Source organism: Vulpes vulpes, chromosome 8 (assembly GCF_048418805.1).
Source record: "Vulpes vulpes isolate BD-2025 chromosome 8, VulVul3, whole genome shotgun sequence".
Classification (NCBI taxonomy): Eukaryota; Metazoa; Chordata; class Mammalia; order Carnivora; family Canidae; genus Vulpes; species Vulpes vulpes.
This window is the reverse complement of record NC_132787.1, coordinates 28,039,539-28,053,418: the sequence shown is the minus strand read 5'-3', so window position 1 is coordinate 28,053,418 and position 13,880 is coordinate 28,039,539. Positions and strand designations below refer to the sequence as shown.

At 32.9% G+C, this 13,880-nt stretch overlaps 1 protein-coding gene across 5 annotated transcripts in view; it reads left to right on the top strand.

The window, feature by feature from the left end:
* PIK3C2G (phosphatidylinositol-4-phosphate 3-kinase catalytic subunit type 2 gamma) overlaps positions 1-13,880 on the top strand; it is a 364,684-nt gene that overhangs the window by 287,108 nt on the left and 63,696 nt on the right. For all 5 annotated transcript variants that reach the window (XM_072765938.1, XM_072765941.1, XM_072765940.1 and 2 more), the window contains 2 exons: positions 11,802-11,991; positions 12,489-12,610. In XM_072765938.1, the coding sequence (XP_072622039.1) occupies positions 11,802-11,991; positions 12,489-12,610 (312 nt within the window). The remainder of the gene's footprint in view (positions 1-11,801; positions 11,992-12,488; positions 12,611-13,880) is intronic.

The window sequence follows — 13,880 nt, the reverse complement described above, 5'->3', positions numbered from 1 at the left end:
AACCCCCAGAACAGCTAGCTACATGCATCAGCCTATCCTCACTGCTATTCCTGACTCCGTGAGTTGCACACAACTAGACTAATTTACTATTTTAAAGTGTATTTTTTCACATTTTAAAGATTTTTATTACCTTAATTACAGCACCATTTATGGCTATTGATTTTTCTATATTATTGCATGTTAAGATTTATTTTCCTGCTTATTATCAATAAAATAAGCTGGCTTTGGTGGGGGGTTGGTGGGAATAGAAGCCTGGGATATCATTTCACTAGCATAAAACTTCTACATACTAAAACCAGTCCATCAACCTTTTTTCTAATCCCTTTCTTCCATTTGCTCTGATTTGGCTGGTTTTTCTAAATAGCATCCCTAAGTGTAAGAATTACTTATTGATAGTCAGACCATGGAACCTAGAATTCCTGTTTATATGCAGAGCTAAGTGCTCGTGATGACATTTACATAAGGCTCCCTAACCTTGTAGGTAAATTTTGAAGACTTCAAACTTTAACTTGGAAAACAGCAGTTTTTTCTCTCCTTTTCTTTCCTTTTTTTTTTTTTTTGTAAGCCAAGTCCAAAGAATGAAGCAAAAAAAAAAAAAAAAAAAAAAAAAGGAGAAGAAAAGAAAGATAAACCTAAAGCTGCCCTTGTTTTAACCATTATCTAATTTCTCTTTTGTAGGATTTCAGTTTACCTCAAGTCATTTTCCATAAAACCATAAATCTCCACTTTTGTTTTCTTTTTTATCCCTCTATCTGTAGTTTACTACCTTTTGGACTCATATATATTCATTTCTTTACTTATTTGGTAGTAAGCTTTCTGAAATAATATTTGCATAATATTTTTCTATTTCCAATTACTTTTCATATGTTACCTAATTCAATTTTATCAACGGTCTTGGGGGAACGGCATGGTTTAGTCATCATATGTGTTTTATAAATGAAACAATTGAGTCTCCTGGAAGCTAATGGACTTTCTTGAGATCACGGGCAGAACTAATAAGTGAGTTCAGAATAGAGCAAAATTGATTTCTTACATAATGGATCCTCTTCCAGGACTTTAAGCAAAATCACACAGTGATTTTTTTTCAAATGGTGAAAAATCCTACATGTGAAACTCCTAATGCTCTGATAGTCTCAGATAAATATAGATATTTTTAACTTTAGTGTCTTCAGATTAGGTGAATATGGTAAGAAAATATCCAAACATCTAAATGTTTAATAAGAAAATGTCTACATGCTTATAACCATGTATCTTAAATTAGGGTACCAGGCCATTGAAGCCACAAGGATTAGCATGAGATATTCTTTCATAGTATCTATTTTATTTAAAAGGTTATAACATGAAGCTTAAAGGTTTGTGTTCATACATGTGTGCATACCTGTGCAGCCAAAATCTTCTCTTTGTCATGCCAGACAATCTTGAATTTTTATTTTTTTATTATTTTTTAAATCTTGAATGTTTAAAACTGAAAATGCATAGAGAAGAACTTTTTTTATTGTGTATCAATTCAGCAATAATTATTCACTGAATTCATTTCAGAATGGTAATTTTTTTGGTTAAAATATGTGGGTTTGAATACTTATTGTTCCAGTTATAAACTTGTAACAAAGTAAGAATTATCTCCATAGCACACTTTACAGGCTTAAGAATGAGAAAGTGTTGGTCAGATATTTTAGAGATTACAAATTCAACGTTGAACTATTATTTTTCTTCACAGAATAAAAGAAATTGTGACAAAGTTGTATTAAGCCATTGTTCCCTCTGAATTGTTAAGAATGACTCACAAAGCTGGACACTCCATCAGTAACTTGAATACAGAAAGGGAAAAAAAAAACAAAAAACTGTGTTTATCACACATGCCAAAACCAATGCAATGAGAATGAAGTTTGGAGGTTAGATGAAGAAATTCATTCATGGGAAGTATGAGTCACTTGAAACTCTTGTATTTATATATGATAAAATTACAGAGTCAGTGGCAAATAAGAATGTTCTTATGCAAATTCCTTCACAGATAAAATTTTTGAGAAATATTTCTCTGAGACTATTAAAGAGACTGACTGGTACAACAGGTATTCTATCAAACCAAAAAAATGATATAAACAACTTCAGCAATAGAAATATGCTCTTGAAATTTCTCATTTCCTCAAAAGCTTCACTCAACTGCTATTCATTCCACAGCATTATAGACACCTCTCCTCAGTGGTTATTCTGTTATGGCTCATAAAATAGTGAAAAACTTTTGCCCCTTAACAGTCACATATTAATATAAATATGATTTCAAAAATATTACAAAATTTAATCTGAGAAAAAAAAAGACAACTACTGTTCTCTGTCTGTATGTTGAACCTGGCATGGAAGATCAGACCTCCTAGATTCAACCCAGTTTTCTGAGACTAATAAACTCAGTTGCTCTTTCTCATGCTCATAGCTAGGAAACCTGTTAGCAGCAGTTGTTTCTACTGATAAGCAATTTGAAATGATTATGTCATATGAAAAGGTGAATATGTTATGAAATACAATAGATTTTGTATACATTTTAAGATAGGATCTAAGGCTTAATTTTGTGGTTATTATATAACCACTTGGACTATGTTCCCTGGCTATAAGAAATATTTTTAAGCGTTTTTCTAAGGGTTATTTTTATGTAAAAACTGAAAGATCATTATTTTAGTGACTTTATTCCACCTAAGAGTTCCATGTTAAACATATTTATTGGCTAGTCTTAAAGACAAAGTTGAAAGGCTGCTTATTATAAATAATGAGAGCAGACTTGGGAATCAGGTAAACATCAGCTGAAATTTTTGAATACTACTTTCTAAATGATGTCACCTTTGGTCTTCATTTAACCATCCTTGGTCCTTTTTTTTTTTTTTTAAATCTATTGCTAAAATAATTTTACTGCTTTCCTATAAGGATGAAAAAAATAACATAAGGCATTTAGTGCAGCGCCTGCCAAAGGATATATACTCCCTGAGGGCAGATATCTGATTTTTTCTATCTCTATGTCCCAGCACATAAAACAGTGCCTGACAGGGAGTTAGAAGTGTTTATCAGGATGATATGGAGGTTTCCTCTAAGAAATTTAAGAACTAGTTCCTTCCAGCTGCTACTTTGAACCTGTAATATGAGGATACTCCAAAGTATAATCCTGCTGATACTGCCATTAAACAAAATAAGTTGTAGGGTTGCCGCTTGCATAAATCAGATCTTTGCAGAAGCCTGAAACCTACTACTATCAGGGCTCCAACCCCAAATTGGGTCATACTTAACAGTGCTATTTTATCTGACCTGTTAAATCTGCCACCTGTGAGATAGGAGATGGATTTAGGTCAAAGTTTACCCTTAAACTATAGGCTTATCATAAAAGTTCATCCGTCACCTTGAGTCTTCGTACATATTGACTTTTGGGCAATGTAAAAGTAAGGCATGGATGTGTTTGAGATTTTGTAAAGGTGAACAGATCATAACTTATGATTTATGATTCATAGCCTATCTTTATGAGAAGTGAGTACATGCTGTCACCCTCAAGCTTTCCACTCCAACACATAAAATATGTTCAGTAAATATTTGTTGAAGAAATGAATGAATGGTTGGCTCTCCATAAATCATGAGTAGCATTGCACTAATACTACTATCATTATCTTAATTCTTTAAACTATGAATGAGAAAAGAAATGAATGTTTTATACTGTACAATATACCCATAAATTCATAAAGTCAAAGAATATCTTTAGAAATATGAACACTGTGGAAATGAATAATGATCAGAGCCATATTTTAACTTTTTAAGTGAATTTTGACCTAGATTGATGTATAATAATGGAAAATTTTGGAATTTATTTTAAAGAGTCTAATACTAGAACAAGATAAATGGGTTTGAAGTTTTGCAAAATTGAGGGGAAAATTATTAAACATTATTGAACTACATTGTTAACACTGAGGACATGGCAGATTAGTCTAAAGAAGGCATTGCATGATAACTTTGATAGATGCCAACCCAGAAAAGTAGTATTTAATTATATTCAATATCCATTCCTCTTAGAAAATTTTAGGAAGTTCAGAATAGAAGGAAACTTAGATAAACATCATACTTTTAAAAGTGAAAAATTGCAAGCATTCCCATTAATGTCAGGAAAAGATAATAATGTCTTTATATTGATAAGTAAAGCTCTATGTTTAAGTTTTATATATTATTATTTTCTTTTTCAATAGGAACAAATAAAATAATCCTAGAGAATTTTCAAAATTGGAGTAATAAGAGTTCAGTAAAGTAAGCAGTTACAAGATAAACAACCAAGACTCTGTAGTAAAAGAGGTTAAAGGGGAAACGTTATATGATCACTTCAATTGATACAGAAAATGCAGTTAATAAAATTTAGAATCACTCTTTTTAAAAAAATAAAATCCAGAATAGAAAGGAATGCCTTAGCTAAAACTGAATAGAAAACATTATACTTAATGGTGAAATATTTTAATCAGAAACAAACCAAAAATGCTATCATCACTTCCATTTAATACTGAACTGGGTCTTAGCAGTGCAAAGATAACAAAAACTCTATCATTTTTACAGATTACATGACTATGTCTATACAAATTTCAAAAGATTATACAGAAATATTGTTAAAATCAATAAAAGTTTAAAATCCATTTACATATTATCAAATATTATTTAAAATTTAGGAAAAGATAGCATGCACAATTTGCCGTTAACAAAAACATGTTCAACTGGAGAATAAATCCAACAAAAGATAATGCAAATCTTTCATAGGAAAAAAAAAATCTGAGCTCATACAGAGAAATGTAAAACAAGACTTAAGTAAATGGAGAAATCTACCATGTTTACTGGTTGCGTATCTTAATATATATATTTTAAGATTTTATTTATTTTTTTTAAAGAGACCGAGATAGCAACAGAGATAAGGAGAGCATGAGCGAGGAGGAGAGAGAAGCAGGCTTCTATTTGGCCAGGAGCCTAACTTGGGACTCCATCCCAGAACCCTGGATCATCACCTGAGCCAAAGGCAGCTGCTTAACCGACTGAGCCACTCAGCACCCCGCATGTCTTAATACAGTAAAGATATTAATTCTCCCCAAATTGATTTATAGTTTCAATGCAATACCACTCAAATACTTACACATTTATTTTTTGTATGGGTGAGCCTGCTAGGCTGATTCTAATGGGAGAAGATATTTGCAAATGACGTAACAGATAAAGGGTTAGTATCCAAAATCTATAAAAAACTTATTAAACTCAACACCCAAAAAAACAAATAATCCAGGTAAAAAAATAGGCAGAAGACATGAATAGACACTTTTCCAGAGAAGGCATCCAGAGGGCTAACAGACACATGAAAAGATGCTCAACATCACTCATCATTAGGGAAATAAAAATCAAAACCATAATGAGATACCATGTCAAACCTGTCAGAATGGCTAAAATTAACAACTCAGGAAACCACAGATGTTGGTGAGGATGCAGAGAAAGGGGAATCCTCTTGCACTCTTGATGGGAATGCAAACTTGTGCAGCCACTCTAAAAAATAGTATGGAGGTTCCTCAAAAAGTTAAAAATAGAACTACCCTACAACCCAGCAATTACACTACTATTTACCCAAAGGATATAAAAATGCTGATTCAGAGTGGCATGTGGACTCTAGTGTTTACAGCAGCTTTATCAATAATAGCCCAATTATGGGAAGAGTCCAAATCCAAATGTCCATCAACTGATGAATGGACAAAGATGTGGTAGATATATATAGGATTGAATATTACTCTGCAATCAAAAAGAATGAAATCTTGCCATTTGCCACAATATGGGTGGAACTAGAGTGTATTAGGCTAAGCAAAATAAGTCAGTCAGAGAAAGACAAATATATAATCTCACTCATGTGGAATTTAAAAACAGATGAACATAGAGGAAGGGAAGGAAAAATAAAATATAATAAAAACAGAGAGGGAGGCAAACCATAAGAGACACTTAAATATAGAGAACAAACAGGGTTGCTGGAGATGCAAGGTGGATAGGGGAATGGGCTAAATGGGTAATGGGCATTAAGGAGGGCATTTGTTCAGGGCATTTGATGAGCACTAAGGGTTATATATGTAAGTGATGAATCACTAAATTCTACTCCTGAATCCAATACTACACTATATGTTAACTAACTTGAATTTAAATTAAAAAAATAAAATACAAACAGAATATATTTGGGAGACTAGAGGACCTAAAACAGTGAAAAAATATCAAAGAAGAAGAGAGTAAAAGAGCTGTGGATTTCAAAACTTGTAAGTTCCAGATTTTGAAGAAGGGTAATATTGACACAGAAATGGACAAATGACAAGTGCAACACAGTGAAGAGGCTAGAAGCAGCCCCAGGCATATATAGAGGCTTAGTATTGGACAAAATTGAATCACCAAGGAAAGAATAGTCTTTGTAATAAAAAATATTGGTTAAATTTATGACTGTATGTATACTTTCAGGTACTGTGATATATTACTAAGTTAAAATAGCAGATTACAACATTGCATAGAGTTGTGTTTTTTTTTTACTCCTGTCTATTTTACTTTTATATCACACAACATCACAATCCGTACAAAACAGTGCTCTATTTGTCTAATTCCTTTCTCTCCCTCCTCACTCTGTCAGCCACACTGCTGTTTTTTGCCATCTGCCAAACACCAGTCACCCAGCTACCTCTGAGTTTCTGGATTACCTGTTGTTTCCACTTCGAATGTCCTCTATCAGAAATCCCCATGGCCTACACTCTTGACAAATTAAGACTGTGTCAAATCACTCAACTCTCTTTTCAGTGACATTACTTCTGACCATCCTATTTAAAATTGCAACACTTTTACCTACCTCATAGTCTATCTCTACAATTTCTATTTCAGTGTTTTTTAGCACTAGTGTATGTTTCTTTCTCAAATCCTTAATCTTTAAATGTTTATTTCATTATTGTCTGAATTTCACATTATACAAACTCTGTAAAAGGAAAAATTTTGGTTGTTGTTATATCCCAAAACTAGAATAGCACCTGGCATTTAGTAGGAGTAAATATATAGGGTTTGTATGTCTGTGTATCTATTTGTTTGCACAAATATATAGAGAAAGCTTCAAAAGAATAATATCAAATTGTTTCTAGTAGTTATTTCTGTAGAGGTAATGGAGGAAGGATGAAGGGAATTCCTGTTTTTCTTCATGTTTTGCTGTGTTGCTTGAGTTTTATCTATTATATAAAGTCAAGTTTTTTAATATCCCCGAATCTCTTCCAAATAAGCAGACCTATCAAATAGAGTAGCAAAATCCAATAACTATGAACAATATCTACAACAAAACTAGGCAACAAAGTCTTCCCAAGAACACTAAAATATGAGCAAGTAGGACAAACCATTCAGCTTTAAGACCTATGTATCAGCATATCATGGGAAGAAACTAAAGAAGCAATAGGTCATCTGATCTGAGAACAAGACTCCAAAGATGACACAGGTACTCACTGGAAAGCTGAGCAGACCACTTTGATAACAGCAGCAAAAACTGGAAAGAATTTTTACACACTTCAATTCACTGGGAAGGACAAGGGTTCTGTGGCAGATCTGAAAAGGTCAGAGAACTTTATGAGCTTTCAAAAGTAACTGGAGCTCCCTTCCAGGAAAAAGTTCTACACCTAAGAGAAACTGCTAGGTGTATATCCCAACATGAGAGAGGAGAAAGATCATAGGAGAAAAATAAAACCAAAGTCTAGAAAAAAAAATGGGGTGAGGGAATAAGCAAAAGAAGCATATCTCAGAAAATATTAAACAGTTTTTATCACTGTGTAATAGCAACAGAAAAAGGAGCTTCAGGCTCTCAAAAAATCTTCTACTCCTTCCTAAAAGTTCAGGAATGCTAATTTCATATTCAAATGAGCAAACAAAATGGATCTTGTTTGAACATCATACAAAATTATATTAATCAATAAAGAAGTAAAATGTAAAACAAAATTCCTACAGTGAAGTATGCCAGAAAGACATTCCCACAAAAGAAATTGTATCCTTATATTTCAAATTGAGCTAAAAGAAATTAACACAATGATAAAGACATGAAAGAACAATATGTATCACAATTAGAAAAACTCAGAAATAAGGTGATTGAATTCAAGAAAGAAAATAAAACACTTTTATTGCATTTTTTGTTTTTATTTAAATATCAATTAACATGCAATATTAGTTGCAAGTCATACAGTGTATTAGTAGTTAATTTATAGTGAATCAACACTTCCATACAACACCTGCTGCTCATCAGAAGTGCACACCTTACTCTCATCACTTATTTAACCCATCCCCCCACCCAGCTCCCTCTTGGTCACCATCAGATTGTTTATAATTAAGACTCTGTTTCTTGGAATGCCTCTCTCTCTCTCTTTCTCTCTCTCTTTTTTCCCCTTTGCTCATTTGTTTTGTTTCTTAAATTCCACATATGAGTCAAATTATGTGGTACCTGTCTTTCTCTGATTGACTTATTTTGCTTAGCTTAACAGTTTCTAGCTCCATCCATGTCATTGCAATTGACAAGATTTCATTCTTTTTGTGGCTAAATAATATTCCATTATATATATATATATATGTGTGTGTGTGTGTGTGTGTGTGTGTGTGTGTACATATATATACACATACCACATCTTTATCCATTCATCAATGGACATATGGGCTCTTTCCATAATTTGGTTATTGTAGATAATGTTGCTATAAATATTGGGGTGCCCGTATCACTTTCAATTAGTATTATTTTTGTACTCTTTGAGTAAGTACCCAGTAGTGTAATTCCTGGACTGTAGGGTAGTTCTATTTTTAACTTTTTAAGGAGGCTCCATACTGATTTCCACAGTGGTTGCCTCATTTTGCATTTCCAACAACAGTGCAGGAGGGTTCCCCTTTTTCCACATCCTTGACAAAAACTTGGGTTTTTTTGTTGTTGTTAATTTTAGCCATCCTGACAGATGTAAGATAGTATCTCATTGTGGTTTTGATTTGTATTTCCCTAATAATGAGTGATGTTGAGCATCTTTTCATGTGCCTGTTAGCCAAATGTATGTATTCTTTGAAAACTGTCTATTCATGTTTTCTGTCCATTTTTAATAGGATTATTCACTTATTCACTATTTGGGTGCTGAGTTTGATAAGCTCCTTATATATTTCCGATACTAACCCTTCATCAGATATATTATTTGTAAATATCTTCTCCCATTCCATAGGTTGCCTTTTAGTTTTGTTGATTGTTTGTTTTGCTGTGCAGAAGCTTTTTATTTTGATGGAGTCCATAGTTTATTTTTGCTTTTATTTCCCTTGCCTCAGCAGAACGTATCTAGAAAGAAGTTGCTGTAGCCAATGTCAAAGAACTTACTGCCTGTGTTTTTTTCCAGGATTTTTATGGCTTCAGGTCTCACATGTAGGTCTTTGATACATTTTGAATTTATTTTTGTTTATGGTGTAAGAAAGTGGGCCAGTTTCATTCTTCTGTATGTTGCTGTCCAGTTTTCCCAACACCATGTGTTAAAGAGACTTTTTGCCATTAGACACTCTTTCCTGCTTTGTTGAAGATTAATTGATCATATAGTTGTGGGTTCACTTCTGGGAAAAGAAAACAATTCTAAAAGCAAACTAGAAGGAACACAGAATAAACATGACAAAAATAACAATGCCTCCAGAGAAAAAGATGAACAAAAGGAGGACTTTTAAATTAAAGAAATGAAAAAAGGCAATGAAAATCCAGCACGTATATACATAATGAAAGACCCTGATAAGAAAACCAAAATAGAAAAGAAAAGAAAAAAAAAAAGAAAACCAAAATAGTATATTAAATTGGTATTAAACCTAAATTATTGGGTATTTGTTTTTAGATTTATTTACTTATTTTGAAGAGAGAGAGAAAGAGAAAGTGCAGGTGGAGAGAGGCACGGGGAAAGAGAGAGAATCTCAAGCAGGCTCCACGCTGAGCAGTGAGCTGACAAAGGGCTCGACTTTAGGACCCTGAGATTATGACCTGAGCCAAAATCAAAAGTCAGACAAAACTGAGCCACCCAGGTGCTCCTTTATTTAGTATTTTAATAAATGCTGGTATAATAATTACATTTTCTGAAGTCAAAAGACTTGAAATTACATTAAGACACATTGAATATTTGGAAAAATTGCTCAGAATAACCAACCTGGAACATATTTTAGAAAAACTATTGTACTTTGAAGAAAAAGAAACCTCCTTCAAGCATCCAGGAAAAAAAGACCAAATTATTTATAGGAGAAAGAAGTTCAGTATGTCATCGGTTTCGGATACTAATTCTTTATTCCAAAAGAGAATGGATTAATGTTTTTATGACATTCAAAAATGAAAATGTGAGGGGTGCCTGGGTGGGTTAGTCAGTTTAAACTCTGGCTTTTGATTTCGGCCCAGGTCATGATCCCAGGGTCCTGGGATTGAGCCCCACATTGGGCTCGCTACTCAGCAAGGAGTCTGCTTCTCCCTCTACCCCACCTCGCCCCTCTCCCACTTGTGTGCATGCACACACACACTCTCTCTCTCTTTCTCTCTCAAATAAATAAATACATAAAGGATGATGTATCCAGCCAAACTGACTTTTAAGTCAGGTCAGAAACTATTGTCCACACCCAAAATTCAGAAACTGATTTCTTTAAATACTTTCTGAGGACTTTACTAGAGAATAAGTTTCAGGTAGTCAAAATGACAAAGATGCAGACATATTGCCTGGTAGAAAATTTAAGATTCATATGATAGAAGAGAGACGAGGTAGTATGTATAGTACAGACACTATGCAATGTAGGTAGAACAACTCTATAAAAAATGGAAGTGGAGGGATCCCTGGGTGGCGCAGCGCTTTGGCGCCTGCCTTTGGCCCAGGGTGCGATCCTAGAGACCCGGGATCGAATCCCATGTCGGGCTCCTGGTGCATGGAGCCTGCTTCTCCCTCTGCCTGTGTCTCTGCCTCTCTCTCTCTCTCTCTCTGTGTGTGACTATCATAAATAAATAAAAATTTAAAAAAAAAATGGAAGTGGAATAGGAAGTACATATGAACAGAATAAGCTCACCATTTGCTTTATAGTATTAACCAGGATAAAAAGGACAACACTCCAAATCAGATACCGGAGAAGATGGTACAGATAAGATGAAGAACATTATATGAAGATATTTATATCATTAGAACACAACTGCAAACTTCAAATATAAAAAAACCCAAAACTTTAAAAAGCAGAAACACACCAAAAACTAAGACCACAGAGTGAAAAATATTTCATAGAGAATACTGTATATTAAACATAGTATATAATATGCAACACTTTTGCAACATAGTTGAGAGAACACAAATATATACAAAAATAAAATAAAGCAGTAAGACTTGAACCATAACTTTTTAAATATTTAAATATGGGGAGAGAAGGAATAATATAGAGTACAAGGATAGATGCTCAGCTTCATGGAATATGCATTGTTCTATAGTTTTTAACTTCTGGAATTATTTAAATATTTTAAATAATGTTAAAGTAAAATTGAATTTTAAATGAATTATTTCTAAAACCTAAAATAAGTCAAAATACAAAATTATAGTTAGTTTTATATTTCACCAAGAAGGTTTCTTTTATATTCTGACAACTCAAGATGTGAACTTGGGGTTTATAAAAATAACATTTTATAAATAAACAGACATGGTTCTTGACTTTTTCCTCAACATCTAACAAACACAAGAAAACAAATTTTAAATGAAATGAGTCAACTTAGAGAAATGTTACTCACTATCTTTTCTTTTTTGTTTCTCTAGGAAAATAAAGGAAAGTCTGGAATGCTTCCCTGTTAAATTAAATAACCTGATCCATACACTTGCACAAATGACATCCATAAATCCTGCTAAATCTGCTTCACAGAATTTTTCCCAGGAATTCTGTATGCTGAATGCAACCAGATCAATTCAAAGAGCGACAATTTTAGGGTTCAGCAAGAAAACTAGTCATGTAAGTCTCAAGTCTGTCAATTTGACTTAAATGTCACTTGACTTCATCTCAGACTTCCCTTCACTATGCTACACATCCTCCTTTATATCATGATTTTTTTTTTACTATGCAAATGAAAAATCAGTTACAATTTGAGCAGAAGTACCATTAAAAGAGAATGTTCTAAGGAGAAATCATAACAACCAGAGCTATTAGTAGAGAACCATCAAAGAGAACAGTTCCTGCCCTTTGGTAGACTATAAATCAAGAGCTAATTAAAGTGTCCACATGAAAAAAGAGCAGAAATTAGGCAGTCTGTTCCCAGTACATAAGATTATGATATCTTTATATAGTGTGTTTATAGGTAATTTTGCCTTTACAAATTGCATCTTTTAGCTCTTGTGATGACTTTTTGCAGAAAGTTCTTGCTTTGTTTAGCTTACATGAAAACAGATTTTTAAAATGTATCACAGGTTGATAATGCCATCTTTTGATTTTTGTCTATTTATTTTCTGCAGCTGTATCTAATCCAGGTGACACACAGTAACAATGAAACAAGCTTGACAGAAAAATCATTTGACCAGTTTTCCAAACTTCACAGCGAACTTCAGAAGCAGTTTGCATCACTGACTCTCCCAGAGTAAGGCCCTGTCCTCCCCAGTATTTTGCCTGAAGTACTTGTCCTTGAACATAAGGAAAAATTACGGTTATGGGATTTTCTATTTGTAAGCAACACAGCATTCTGACTCAAATGCCATTGAAACTATCCCAGCAGAGTCTGTATTGCTCCCAGAGTAAAGAACCTTTGTCTCATAAAAACAGGACAAGGTTTGCAATTTCTCTGTTTGCTTCTAGCCATTGATTTTGTAGATTGAAAATTCAGAAGCCATTTCATTTTTCATCAGTTATAAGGAAAATTGTTTTATTTGCCCATTTTTATATTTAATATATTTTTTAGTTTTTTTCTATAAAAATAAGATTGAAATTGAAAATGCAGAACTAAATTGGATATATCTACTCTTTCAACAAATAATTGCAATAAAAAGCTCTGATATAATTATTTCCTATACCAGAAAACAATTCATTAGTATTATTTAGTATATAAGTAAAATTTATTAATTCCAACTCACTTTTGTTGTGAATTGTTAACTTTTACTTGGATAATCTAAATTTAATTTATTGTTATGTTCATTGTCAAACGATCTCGACAACCATTCCTTTTGTTCATGTTATAATTTTAAAAATACTAAACATAAACACATTAAGAATAACTGAAAATTACTTCTGTTCAAAAAACTTTTTAAAACTCATCACTTAGAACTAGCCAAATTTAGGTCATAGATTTCAGTGTATACCAAAGGAGTATCTTGACTTTAAAAAAAATGACCTTGCCAGAGATTATATTGGCACGTAGGGAAATCAAATGTTATTTTATTTATACTGAGATTTTTAAGTAAATGGCCCTTTAACAATGTGAATGCCCATATCTAACCTGACATACTTTATACATGTGGATTTTCACTAGGCTTTCAGGATTTAGTCACTTTCCAAATTTGAATCTAAGTAAAGTTATCAATGGATGGATAGATACTGTGCAATACTGAAGAGCAAAGTAGTTCATGTTTATGAAAAAGTGTGCTTGCAGATGTCACAGAAATTTTGAAATGCAGATGCTTTAAGCATCAGGAAGTCAACAACTTAGAGTATGTTCAAGAGATTGAGAGGGAAGGAATGTCATTATGGAAACTTAAAGGCAGCACCAGCTTTAAGAATTACCAAAAAACATCTGATAGAGTAACGGAAAAAGATGTGCTAGCAAAAAAAAAAAAAAAAAAAAAAAAAAAAAAAAAAAAAAAAAATTTCCAAGTTTGACTGCAAATATCAAATTCAACATCAGTGGTTGCCATTGT